The sequence below is a fragment of the Oxyura jamaicensis genome, chromosome 23 (assembly GCF_011077185.1).
Source record: "Oxyura jamaicensis isolate SHBP4307 breed ruddy duck chromosome 23, BPBGC_Ojam_1.0, whole genome shotgun sequence".
Taxonomy (NCBI): domain Eukaryota; kingdom Metazoa; phylum Chordata; class Aves; order Anseriformes; family Anatidae; genus Oxyura; species Oxyura jamaicensis.
The window spans coordinates 2,812,367-2,824,682 of record NC_048915.1 but is presented as its reverse complement, the minus strand read 5'-3'; the positions used below and the strand labels follow the sequence as shown (position 1 = coordinate 2,824,682).

General features: G+C 71.7%; 1 protein-coding gene across 9 annotated transcripts in view; it reads right to left on the bottom strand.

The window, feature by feature from the left end:
• Positions 1–12,316, bottom strand: part of AHDC1 (AT-hook DNA binding motif containing 1) — a 48,454-nt gene that overhangs the window by 6,109 nt on the left and 30,029 nt on the right. For 7 of the 9 annotated variants that reach the window (XM_035345729.1, XM_035345736.1, XM_035345728.1 and 4 more), the window contains one exon: positions 1,186–1,354. Coding sequence is in view for 2 of the 9 variants with exons in the window: in XM_035345728.1 (XP_035201619.1) it covers positions 1,186–1,354 (169 nt within the window). In the remaining 7 variants the exon portion in view is untranslated. Of the gene's footprint in view, positions 1–1,185; positions 1,355–1,885; positions 2,447–12,316 lie in introns of those variants that run through there. The other 2 variants (XM_035345732.1, XM_035345733.1) reach the window with 2 other exon arrangements.

Genomic DNA, 12,316 nt, shown 5'->3' with positions numbered 1-12,316 from the left:
CCCCCCCCCCCCAGCTCCCCGGGGCTCCAGCCTCGTCCACTCGCGGCGTGCCCCGGGGTGCCGGGCAGGGGGAACCGGGCGCGGTGGGGGCCCTGCGGCCGCGTTGCCGCTAGGTGTCCCCGGCGAGCCGCGCTGCCCGCCCGCCGAGCCGCCCGCCCCGCTCCCGGCCACCCGGTCCCCGCCCCGGCCCCTTCGTGCGCCCCCCCCGGCCCGGCCCGGCCCGGCCCGGCACGGCTGGGGGACGGCAGTGGGATGGACAGGGGCCGGGGGGGGCTCGGAGCAAAGTTCTTTGTTCGGGGATGGGTGGGAGGGGAGGGCTGCTGTGCGCCCCCCTGCCCGTGCCAGGCACGAGGGATGGGGGGGGGGGGTGCCCCCAGCCCACGGGTACGCGTGGGGGGCTTCCCAGGACAGCAGCGGGCACGCAGCTGGGGGACCGTGATGGTGCCCCCCGTGCCACCCCGGTGGAGGGGACGTGGCACGGGACGGGGGCGCACCGAGCCACATCTCCAGGGTGGCACGAGGGGGCTGAGGCACCGGGGACACCCCAAAATCTGGGGGGGTGTCACCCCGTCTCCCAGCCCACCCGTGGCCACGGCTCGTGGAAAGTCGGCGGCCTGGGGAAGCAACCTCAGCTCCTTGGCCAGCCCGGCTGGGCACCGTCTGTGTGCCGCCCCCCTCGGCCCCCCACCCCACTCCTGCACCCAGCCCCAATTCCTTCCCTGCCCCCCCTTGGGGACATCCCCCACGCAGCTGCCATCCCCCGGGGAACTGCAGCGGGGCAGCACCCGAGGTGACACCACCCAGTGGCAGCAGCCCCAGGGCCCCCGCATCGCCCCCTGCCTCAGTTTCCCCTCACTGCAAACGGGTGGCACTGCGGGGACAGCCCCGGGGTGCGCACGGGGACACGTGGCACTGGCACCTGACACCAGGAAGGGGTGCCCAGCACCCGTCATGGGGCTGACACCCACACACCCATGGCACAGCACCCTCCCAGCACCAGCACCAGCACCCCCCTTTGCCCCCCACCCCGCTAAGCCAAGACATCTGCCAAGCCTTGGAGCCCCCAGGGATGCTCCGCAGCCTCCCCCCAGCGCCAAGGCAGAGAAGCAGCCGGCTTTGCCTCCCGCCCCCACCCCCGGTGCACCCTCTGCTCCCCGTCCCGGGGCGAGGGCCCCCCCGGGGTACCTGGGCCGCGGGTGCTTGCAGTGCAGGTTCACTTTGAAGCTGCGGTCGGGGCCGTCGCCGTCGCTGCTGGGCTGGCGGAGGCCGGAGCCCTGGGCGCGCGGGAACCACTCGGCTGGCGGGCTGGCACCGTTCTCCAGTGCGCCGGGCTGGCAGGCGACCGAGCTCCCATCTGCTCGAGCAAGCACAGAGACCCCCGGTGCATCAGCCCGGTGTGTCCCCCCCCCCCCAGCCCCAGCCCCCTGCCCCGCACTGCTGTGGGGCCGGGCGCGCCGCGCACCCCGCGTTCGACGCCTCGCCGGCTGCACCACGACGCTTGCGGCCCCCCCGGGGACATTTGGGGACACTGGGTGCCCAGGGACACCCGGGGGTGCGTTTTGGGGCTGGGCGCCCCTTTGCTCCCCGCTGAGCCTCGGGTTTGTCCTCCCAGGGCGTGACGTTTCCCGCACGTGTGTGCACACGCGTGTGCGCGTGGCTCCGTGCTGCCTGCGCCGGTGGTGCCCGCACGATGCCAGCACGCCCGGGGGCCGTGTGCCCGTGCCCACCGGCGCGGGGGGAGTGCGGCGGAGCCTCCCCCCAGCCCGGCGAGGTCCGGCTGTGCCTGCGTCTGGCTGCATTTCCCCCCCCCAGCCGCGTGTGAATCTCTGCCTGTTCTCTCCCTCCCCCAGCACACACACACACACACACACCCAGCCACACGCACCCGCTCGGCGTGATCCAGGCTGTTCCCGGTGTCTGGATTAGCGTGACAACTTATCAACAAGGCAGGGAAGGAGAATTCAAACCTGTCAGGCCGTCCTCAGCCCCCTCCCCGTCTCCCCGCGATCCTTTGGGCGCAGCGCTGGCACGGAGGCGCAGGCACCTCTCCCGCAGCCCAGCGGAGAAACGCGGCTGTGTTGCCTGCGCGGTGTAGAGTTACACCAAGGGCAATGTGGAGCAGGAAAATATGTGCTAGAAAGACCGGTCGAGTCTCTGATGAATCTGCTAATGTGCCCGGAGCTGAGAGCTGTTGGAGGGGAGTCAGGCAGGAAGGAAGCAAACAGGAGGCTTTCCAGAACAGCCGCTGGGACCCGCTCCCTGCCGCACACGCTGCGCACGGCTCGCCGGGGAGGACGGGGCACGGCCGCGTCCCCTCCTCTGCGCCCCGGCTCTGTCCCCGAGGGGCCGCGGGGTGCCCCTCGCACGCACCACGGGCGCACGGAGCCGCCTCCGTGCTCGCAAACCCCGGCACAGCAGGATGCCCGGGGCTCCCCGCGGGGGTGCACGGCCCCCCGGGGGGGGGGCGCGGGGGGGCCCCCCCCCCCCCCCCCCCCAGCCGTGCCAGCTCTTACCGAACGCTGCCCGGCGCCGGGCTCCTCCTGCCCTGGGCTCGGCGGGGCCACGCGGCCGGTGCCAAGGCGGGCGACGCTCCCCGCGTGGTGCCAGCGCTCCTCCCTCCCTCTGTCCGGGACCACCTGCGCCCCCCAGCCAGCCGCGGGGCCGGGCAGCACCCACGGGCCCCCCGCCACCATTTGGGGGCGAGGGAGCCGGGCGCGCCGGGATGCTCGCCGCGCCGCCGCGCTCACTTTCACCTCCTCTGCTCAGCCCCAGGCAGCTGCCACATGTTTCGCATTAGGCGCTCTGGACTTCGCCATTCCTGGGTTGCTAGCCAGGGGTAGGGCCGTTTTCCTTCTTTTTTTTTTTTTTTTTCCCTTTTTTTTTTTTTTTTCCTTGCTGGTTACAAAACACCAGCCGAGACCACACAAGAGAGGAGGGATGGAGGGAGCGAGCGAGAGGGAGAGATGGATGGGAGAGGCGGGCGGGGGAGAGGCGGCGAGGCCGGGCGCTGCGGCGGGCGAGGCGGGCGGCGGGGAGTGTGTGTGTGTGTGGGGGGGATTGCAGCCACCTCTGCATCCCACCTCCTGACCCCTGGAGCCTCGCAAAGATAACAGCCCCCGAAGACTGCTGACTCGCCTCGCAGAAATCCAATATCCTCGCCTGGTGAACTAATCGACTACCTGGGCTCGCCACCTCCCCTGCCCGGGCTTAATCCTGCTGCTGCAAATCTTTAATTAGTTTAACGGTTTCAGGCTCGGCGCAGGCTGGAGGCAGGCGGCACGGCCTTTCCCCCCGCCCCCCCCCATACCCCGGCTGCCTTCCCGGGGGGGGCTCCCACTTGGGTGGCAGGGCCACCCGGTGCCGCGGGGTGGGAGAGGTGCCGCGGCGAGGGCACGGGGGGCTGCGTCCTTCCCCCCACCTCCTTCCCCTCCTTTCCCCGGGGCTGCTGGCACCCGGCCCCCTCCCCGGAAGGGCTCGCTTGGCACCGGCGTCGCGGCAGCTTGCGGCGGAGGGGCCGGCCCCGCAAGACACGGACGTGGTTTGGTGCCCGGCTCCGAGGCCACCCAGACGTCAGGGTGGGGCCGGAGATGCCACCGGGAGACAGCCAGGCGGCGGGGACCCAGCCGCCACACAGATGGGGACACGCCGGCCCCGCGCCGCCCACCCCGTGCCGAGATGCCCGCGGCGCTGGCGTGGGGTGCGGGGGGGGGGTCCCCTCCCCAATCGCCCCGCTGCCTGCCCGGCCCCACGGGCACCGGGGGTGGGTTGTGACGGCCCCAAATCCCCCGGGTTTGGGTGCCCCCGTCACGCGTGTGCTGCGGGCACGGCTTTGCCACGTCCATCCTTGGTGCATGTGCCCATCTCCCTTGCACACGCGCACAGCCGGGGTGCCGTGGACGTGCCCCCCCCCCCCCCCGTGGCATCACGGGGGTGCCCCACTCGTGCACGCACACCCCTTGCAGGCTCCTGGGGACGCCGCCCCTCCCTGGCACACGCACACGTGCACCCCCAGGGCACGGCGGTGGCTCTCCCCCCTTGCACGCGCGCATCTGGGGGCACCGTGGAGGCTCCCCCCTGCCTGCCGCCGTCCCCCCCCTTGCACGCTTTCGCCCCCCTCTCGCTCGCTCACCCGCCGCCCCCCCCCCCCCCCCCCCCCGCCCTGCAAATCCCCACCGAGCCCGTCCTGCGCCTGCTGACACCAATGGAAAATCCCCTCCAGTGACAGCTTCCTGGCAGGCGCTCGCCGAGGGTTTCCGTGTTCTCCGTCCAGCCCCCCCCCCCGGCCCCCTCCTCCCCCCGCCGGGCGGGGGGGCGGGCAGGCGGGCCGACCCCCCCACTTCGCCCCCCGCCGCCTCCTCCAGGCCTCGGCATCATGACCCCCGCCCCAAAGCACGCGGCTCCTGCTCCCTCCTCTTCCTCCCTGCGCCCCCGTCACCCCCGTGGGGCGTCCCCGGCCACCGCCTCGATGCCACCGGTGCGTGGTGGTGGCTTGGGACTTGGGGGGCAGGGGGGGGGGGCCAAGCTGGCCGCAGGCTGGTGCTGGGGGGCGCGGGGGCTCGCGGGCAGCCCTGACCCCCCCCGCCTTCGGCCATCGCCCGCTCCCGGGGCTGTTCGATCCCATCCGTCGCCGCTTCCCCCCGCTGCCTCGCCCTCTCCGCCGCGGTGGTAATTAGGAGAGGGAGCAGATGGTGCCTGCGTTTCATCCCAGGGAACGGGGTCCAGCCGCGCTGCTCGGCCGCCCCTTCCCGTCGCGGGGCCGTAGGGCAGCGGAACTGAGGGGTTTTGGGGTGTCCCCCCCCTCCCCACGCAGGGAGCTGCCGGCCCCCCGCGGTGCTTTGGGAGGGAAGGGCTTGGGTGCTGCGGGGGACAAACGCAGCGAGGAGATGAGGTCCGCAGGGAGAGCTGGTGGCACCTCCCCGAGGCACCCCAGGGTGCTCGGGCACCCGGTGGGGCACCGGGGAAGGGGGAGAGCTGTGGGACCGGGGGGGGGCTGGCAGCGCCGGGTACCTGCAGGTCTTGGCACCCCCCCAACCACCCCCCGCTGCAGCACGGCGCCGTGGGGGGCCCCCCCCAAACACCCCCCAAACCCCCGGGGGGGGGGCCCCCCCCCCCCCCCCCCCCGCTGGCACCGGTGCCGCATCCCACGCTGCCGGGGGCGGGGGGGCATGCGGGGCTGGGGAGGCAGCCCTGAGCCCCCAACCACAACCCCCTCCCCTGCTGCCTCCGCCCCCCTGCCATCACCATTTTCCCCTGTACAAGCCTGGGGGGCCACAGCCCCCCAGGGGCACGCTCCCTTTGCTCCTTGGGGGGGGGTCAGGACCCCCCCGCACCCTCCCCTCGATGCCCAGGTCCCCCCCAACCCGCTGACATCGGGCAGCCCCCTCGCTCTCCAACCCTCTGCCCCCCAGCCCCTGTCCCCGGAGGGGTCTCGGTCCCCTCGCCAGGCACATGGGGGGGGGGGGGGGGGGGGGGTGGGGGGGTGTGCCTGGGGGGTGGGGGGTGGGGGGGGCCGGGGAGGTGGGGCCGCCAAAGCGCTCGACAGATGGACTGCAGAGACGGTGGCACCTCGGCCGGCTGGAGCCGAGAGCCGCAGTTCAGAGCTAGCAGGGAAACGGGCTAAATTTAGCTGCTTCCCTCGGTGCCAGCTTTGTTCCCCCGCCCCGCTGAGCCGGCGCAGGAGGCGAGCAGCCGGCCTGGCCCCCTCCTCGGCCCCCTCCCCGCTGGGGACCGCGGGGACGCCCCGACAGCCGGCCCTTGGGGCGCGGAGCTGGGTGCCGGGGGCGGATTTGGGGGCGCCGGGCTTTGGCACGCGGGTCCCCCCCCGCGGGTGCCGTCCCCGGAGCCGTCGTGGGGTGCTTTGCCCTGCGTGCCCCGGGCCCCCCCTGTGTGCCGGCAGGCCTGAGGCTGCGCAGACGGCTGCGGGCCCCCCCCCTTTTCTCCCCACGCTCCCTCTTATAGCCACAGCATGAGTCACGGCTCCGGTGCGTCCCTGCCCAGTGCCCGGCCACGCCGGGTCATGTAACACCCGCGGCCGCCCCGGCACAGAGCGGGCTCCGTCCCCCAGCCCCGTGCCAACCCCTTGCACGCGCCCCGAGGTGGCTCCGCAGCCCCCGACGTCCCTCTGGGGACCACCGGGGGGGTCGGTGCTCAGCTCCCCCCCAGCCCCGAGCCAGCTGCGAGGCCGCGGTGCGCCGCGGGTTAACGCCAAGCGGGGCCGGGATGCTGCGAGGCCAGTAACATTTGGAAGGCGCCAGATGGATGCGTGCCCGTGCCGAGGTCTCGCTCGGCACAGCCGATGCTCCCCCGGCTCTGCGGCTGGGGGGCTGCCCGGGGAGGGCGCGAAGGGGCCGGGGGGGGCACTGGTGACGTGCCCCACGGGCTCGCGAGCCACCCTCGCCCACCCGTGTCCCGTCGCCCCCACGGCACCGTGGGTCCCCGCCGTGGGGAAGGGCAGCGGGGGGAGGCCGGGGGCGGCGGGGGGGCCTGTGCCGGGCCAGGTGCGCCGGCTGAGCCCGCGGCATCGCCGCTGCACCCCTTCGGTGCCGGCCCCGGGGCCAGGTGGGGAACAGCCCCCGCGGGGCCCCGGGGGGGGTCTGGGCAGGGGGGAGCCGCCAGTTGCCTCCCTCGGCCAATTTTAGAAACTGGCTAGACAAGAAAGGCAGAAAGGGCCGGGCAGGATTTACGGCCGGGCTGGTGTCAGGGTGGGTGTTTTTTTGTTGTTGTTGTTTTTCTTTTTTTTTTTTTCCCCTTTTTTTTTTTTTTAATCGGAGTTGAGCGGAAACTCCTGGCTGCAGCTCCTGTTTCCTGGGAGATGCGGCGCGGTGCGGGGCCGGCGGGGGCCGAGCTGGGGTGGGAGCCGCCGGGGACGCTGCCAGCGTGGTGCGGGGAGCACCGGGCACGGGCGTGCACCGAGCTGCTGCGGTTGCGCGCGGGGCTGCACGCGCGCGGGGCCGGGCACCAGCAGGTGTGTGCAGGCACAGGGGCGCGCACACGCAGGTGCCCCCGCGCACAGGGGATGGGCACGGGGGCAGGTGCACGAGCGGGCGCGGGCACAGGTGCGCGGGTGCACGTGCACGCAGCTGGGTGCACACGTGGGTGTGCGCAGGTACACGGGCACCGAGGTGCATGGGCACGGAGATACGTGGACACGGAGGTACCGGGACACGCAGGTACACGGACACGGAGGTGCATGGACACAGAGGTACACGGGCACGGAGGTGCACACACACGGAGGTGCACGGACACGGAGGTGCACGGACACGGAGGTGCACACACACGGAGGTGCACGGACACGGAGGTGCACGGACACAGAGGTGCACACACACGGAGGTGCACACACACGGAGGTACACGGGCACGGAGGTGCACGGACACGGAGGTGCACACACACGGAGGTGCATCCGCATCCCTCCCCGTGCCCGCCCACAGGCTCACACCCAGCCGGGGCCGCAGTGCCGAGCGCCTCCTGCGCCCTCCCGGCCACGTGCTGCAAGCACCCAGGTGGCACCCGTGGGCGCTCAGAGCACGGGGACCCCCAGCCCCCCCATCCAGCCGGGTCAGCAGCGCGGTCCCCCCATCCCGGAGGCCGTCAGCGGCTCCCCAGGCTCAGCCCCCCATAAATCCCTGTGCGCTGGGGGCACATTGGGCTGGTCCTGAGCACAGCAGGTGACCCTGAAATGCCACCAACGCTTTTTTGCTCCGGTGACAGGGACCCGGCACGTCCCATGGGGCCGAGGTCCCCCGGGATGGGAATGGGGACACCCAGCTCGTCCCGCACCCTCCTGGCACCCCTGCCGGGTGCCTCATCCTGCGCCACCCACGTGTGCTTCCCCCACCCTCGCCGGGGAGCTTGCCATTAAAATTGGAAGAACACAACTTGCCGGCAGAGCCCCGGCGCGCATCGTACACAGCCTGTCACTCACACATCACTTTGTAGATGCCCATAAATTGCTTCATTACCTCTTCTAATTGAGGAGAACGCAGCTGCTGTGGGGCGGTGACAGAGCTCCTTCCCTTTGAAGGATGCCTCGCTCTCCAAAGACGGGTCCGGCGGAGCCGCAGAGCCCCCCCAGCATCCCAATAATAATAATAATAACAGCGATAAAGGCGATAAGAACGGTATCCGAGCCGACCCCCCCGGCACGGGGCAGCGGTGCTCACGTGCGCCGGAACCCGTGGGCAGGATGGGCACAGGCAGCTCGGCGGGCAGGGGGGAAACTGAGGCACGAAGGGGGCTGCGCCACGCACGGGGTGGGAACGCAGCCCCCTGAGCGGCACCGGGGGGCTTGGGGGGACCACGGCGGTGGCAGGGACAGAGGACGGCTCGTGGTGTGAACCCCGGCGGCGGGGATTTGGGGTGGGGGGGGTGGAATTGGGGGGGGGCTCAGTGCCGACAAAAGTCCCTTGAAAAGTCCCCGGGGAACTTGGCAGCCCGCTCGGGGCCGTGTACTCCCACCTCGGCCAGCACGAAGCCGCCGTGGGTGCCCACGGCCCTCCCGTGTCCCCGTCCCCAGCCGGGGCAGCACCGCTGCGCCCCCGGCCCCCCCGCGGGCCCCAGGCTTTGTCTGGGAGGAGGCAGCGGCTGCGGCTGGGCTCGGTCCCCTTGCAGGATACTGCAGAAGGATTTACTGTATTGCAGCTCGCGCTGGCTGCAGCCCAGCGCACAATAGATTAGCTGTAGCCCAGGGCAGCACGTTGCGGGGGAAGGAAGGTGGGACTCATTCGGATGCAGATTGCAGGGCATTTGCTGCAGTATACTGCAGGATCCGGCCGCCCGGACCCCCGCCACCCCGCTGCAAGCTCTGCCAAGAGCGGGGCTGCCGGGGGTCCACGCGCTTTCCACCCCCGCCCCCTCCCGCAGCCCCTCCTCATCGCCGACCCCCTCCGAATCCGACGCATCCCCACAGGGTGCCCACGCTGTCCCTGCCTGTCCCCGGTCCCCAGCAAGGGGGTGCGCAGCAGGTCCGGAGGGGCTGCGGTCCCCGAGGTCCCCCCACGTGCTGCCGGGGACGCCGGGCCCCCCCATGCTGGGCGCGACGGCACAAAGCTGGTGCAGGGCGGGAGCCGGTGGCTGCAAGCAGCACTAATTGATCGCGATTAATTCAGCTCCTACCTCCCCGGGTGGCAGGGAGAGATGCTGAGACGCAAACCCAGCCCACAGAGCTCGCCCAAAACGGGCTCCGCTCTCCCCCCGCGCACCCCTTCCCCCGGCGGGGGCACCCAGACCTTGGGGACGCGTGCTGCCCGTCCCTGGGGACGGTGCGGTGCCCACGGGGTGAGGGCGCTGGGACCTCGGCTCCGATGGGTGCCCGGCTCCTGCTGCCACCCAGAGGTGTCGGGGGCCCACGAGGACACGGTTTGGGGTTGGGGCTTTGGGGTGGACCCCCCCGCCCCCCTGCTTGGGGTCCTGCTGGGTAAGCGGAGGGTCTCTGAGGCTCGTCCCCCTGGCACCCCACGGCCACGGGATGGGGGGATGCGGGCACCCAGGGGGATGATGCTCAGGGGTGCGGAGGTGCTGGGTGGGTGGGGAGCGGGGGGGGGGGGCACCGACGGCCTCGTTGGCTTCACCCTGGCACCTTCAGCATCACCGCGTGCAAGGCAGGGGAGCACCCCGGGTGCCAAGGCAGGCGCCCATCCCCAGCGCGGGCACCCCACGGAGGATTTTTGGGGTGGGGTTTGTGCGTGCGTGTGTGTGTGTGCATGGAGGGGGGGGGGCGGGAGGGGGGGGGGGGGGGGAGAGAGTTTGGAGCCTGCAAATTCAGGCTCCGTAATCCGACGTCGGATGCAGTTTCCACAGCAACAGCGGGTCAGAGGGCAGCGAGGGGAGCTGGCTGCTCCGCGCCCGGCTGCGATTGTGCCGCAGCCGAAAAAGCCGCCGGGGGCGAGGGGCGAGGGGTGGCCGGGAGCCGGGGCTGCGGGGGCGCGGGGGCGGCCGGGTGGGTGCTGCCGGGGGGGGGGGGGGGGAGGCGGCGGGCGAGCGGGCTCGGTGTGTGCCGCTGTCAGCAAAGATGTCACTAATTGTCTGCAGGAGCAGCAAACTCTCCTTAACCCTTGGGCAGCCGGCGGCGGGCGAGCTGCTGGAGGGGGGAGCCGGGGGGAGCCGTCACCTGTGCGGGGTTGGGGACACGAGGGGACCGCCGCCGGGTGCTGCGGGGTTCGGTGGCACCACCCCCGGGTGGGTTGCCTTGGTGTGCCAGCGGTCACGGGCCTGCAGGGAGGGTGCTGGGACCCCGAGTGGGTGCCCACAGCACCGGGGGGCGGCCCCTGTCCCTCCCTGCCCCACGGGCTCCGGTTTTGCCCCCACGGTCGCAGAAGCACGGGGCCAAGGCGAGCGTTGGGGACACCGCAGTCACCAGGCTGGGGACAGGGCTGGGGTCCCGTCCTCCAGCCCCAGGGCACGAGGCTCCCTTGGGGGAGAAACCAAGCCTGGCAGAGCCCCCCCAGCCCCGCTGCCGAGCTGGGAACGCTTCGGCCACCCCCCAAAAAAAGTGCCACCACCTCTCGTTGTCCCCAAACCCGTCGGGGAGCACAGCAGGATGCGTGCGCGGGCAGAGGGGACGCAGCCCCCGCAGCCCGGCCACCGCCGAGCCCTTGCACCCCGGCACGGTGACACTGGGGGACACAGGACAGCCCCCCCCCAGTGCCCCGGGAGGTTTTTCCTTTGGTGGCACTGAGGGGACAGACGCAGGAGAGGCTCCTCCAGCGCTCGGCTGGCTCTGGTACCTGGGAGCTGCTGGGAAGCGCTGACGCTGGCAGGAGCGGGTGGGGGCAGCGGAGGGGGGGGGCCAGGGCGAGCGGCAGCAGGGTCAGCAGAAAGCCTCGGGCTCCTGGCAGCCGCCGAGCGGGGCTTTGTTCCCGTCCTGCACCTCTCCGGCACCAAGGGGGGGGTCCCTCTTTGGGGTCTCGGGTGGTGTTTTGGGGAGCGGGAGGAGGCTCGCATCGCCGGGGATGCGTAAAGGTGGGGGGGAGCAGGGGGTTGTCGGGCCCCCAAGGTGGGAGGTGAGGCTTGGGGAGGGGTCCGAATCCAACCCAAGCCCCTGTGATAGAATGGGGACGTGGTGTAGGGAGGGGGGAGGCAGCGCAGCCCCCCACTGCCGTGTCCCCTGGTGGTCCCCAGGCATCACCCCATCCCCAGCTGCTGCACCCAGTGCCCGGCCGTGCCCAGGGGAGGGGCCGGATCCTGCTCCCCCCCTCTCTCAGCACCCTCTTTGCTCAGCCAGGGGCTGGGCGCACTGGGGGTGGCTCCTGAGGCCACCAGCCCCGGCCCCACAGGCAGCGGCGGTGGGACAGACCCCGGCCCCCATGAGCACAACGCCTTCACGTGGCTGGAGAGAGGGAGGAAGAGGAGGGAAGGGAGGGATGAAGGCGATGGGAGGCTGCCCAGGACCCTCCGAGCGTGGGGACGGGCACCCTCCTGGGGACAGCCAGCAGCAGAAATGGGGACAAAACCAGTGTTCCCAGTACACGCAGCCAACAGGGACTGGGAGGACACTACCTCCACCCTGGTGTGTCAGCGGGTGGGGGCACCAAGCCGTGACCCCCGGGTACCCCCCCCACGGGGACAAACTCCAGTCCCCAGGCAGGGACCAGCACCGGGCAGGTCCCAGCAGCACTGGGGACTCTCCCGGTGCTTTCGGCTGGGAGTACGGCTTACTGGGCATACTGGGCATCCTGCAGCTGGCACCGGCTCGAAGCAGCTCGCCTGGTTTCAGCACTGCCTGGGGCTCTCCTGTCCCCCTGCATCCCACCAGGAGCCCTCCAGCTGGGGTGCAAACGCACCCCTGGGTGCAAACCCAGACCTGGGTGCGAATCCATTGCCGGGCTGGGTACAAACCCAGCCCCAGCTGCAAACCCAGCCTTGGATGCAAACTCATCCCCGGGTGCAAACCCATCCCTGGGAGTGAATCTGTCGCCGGGTGCAAATCCAGCCCCAGTTGCAAACCCATCTCCGGGTGCAAACCCATCCCTGGGTGCAAATCCAGCCCCAGATGCAAACCCGTCCTTGGATGCAAGCCCAACCCTGGATGCAAACTCACCCCCGGGCGCAAAATCCCTGGGTGCAAAATCCCTGGATGCAAATCCAACCCTGGGTGCAAACCCATCCTTGGGTGCAAACCCAGCCCCGGCTGCACATCAGACCCATGGCTGCTGCGCCCCACGACATCGCCCTCACCCCGAGCCCCTGCTCCCAGCACCCTACTCCCTCCCTTCCCGTCTGCGCCACCGCAGCCCGGTGCCACCCCGTCCCCCCGCGCGGCGCTGCGGGTCCCCTTGCTGCCAGCCTCGCCCTCCGGATACAGCAGACAGGTCTCCCCCCC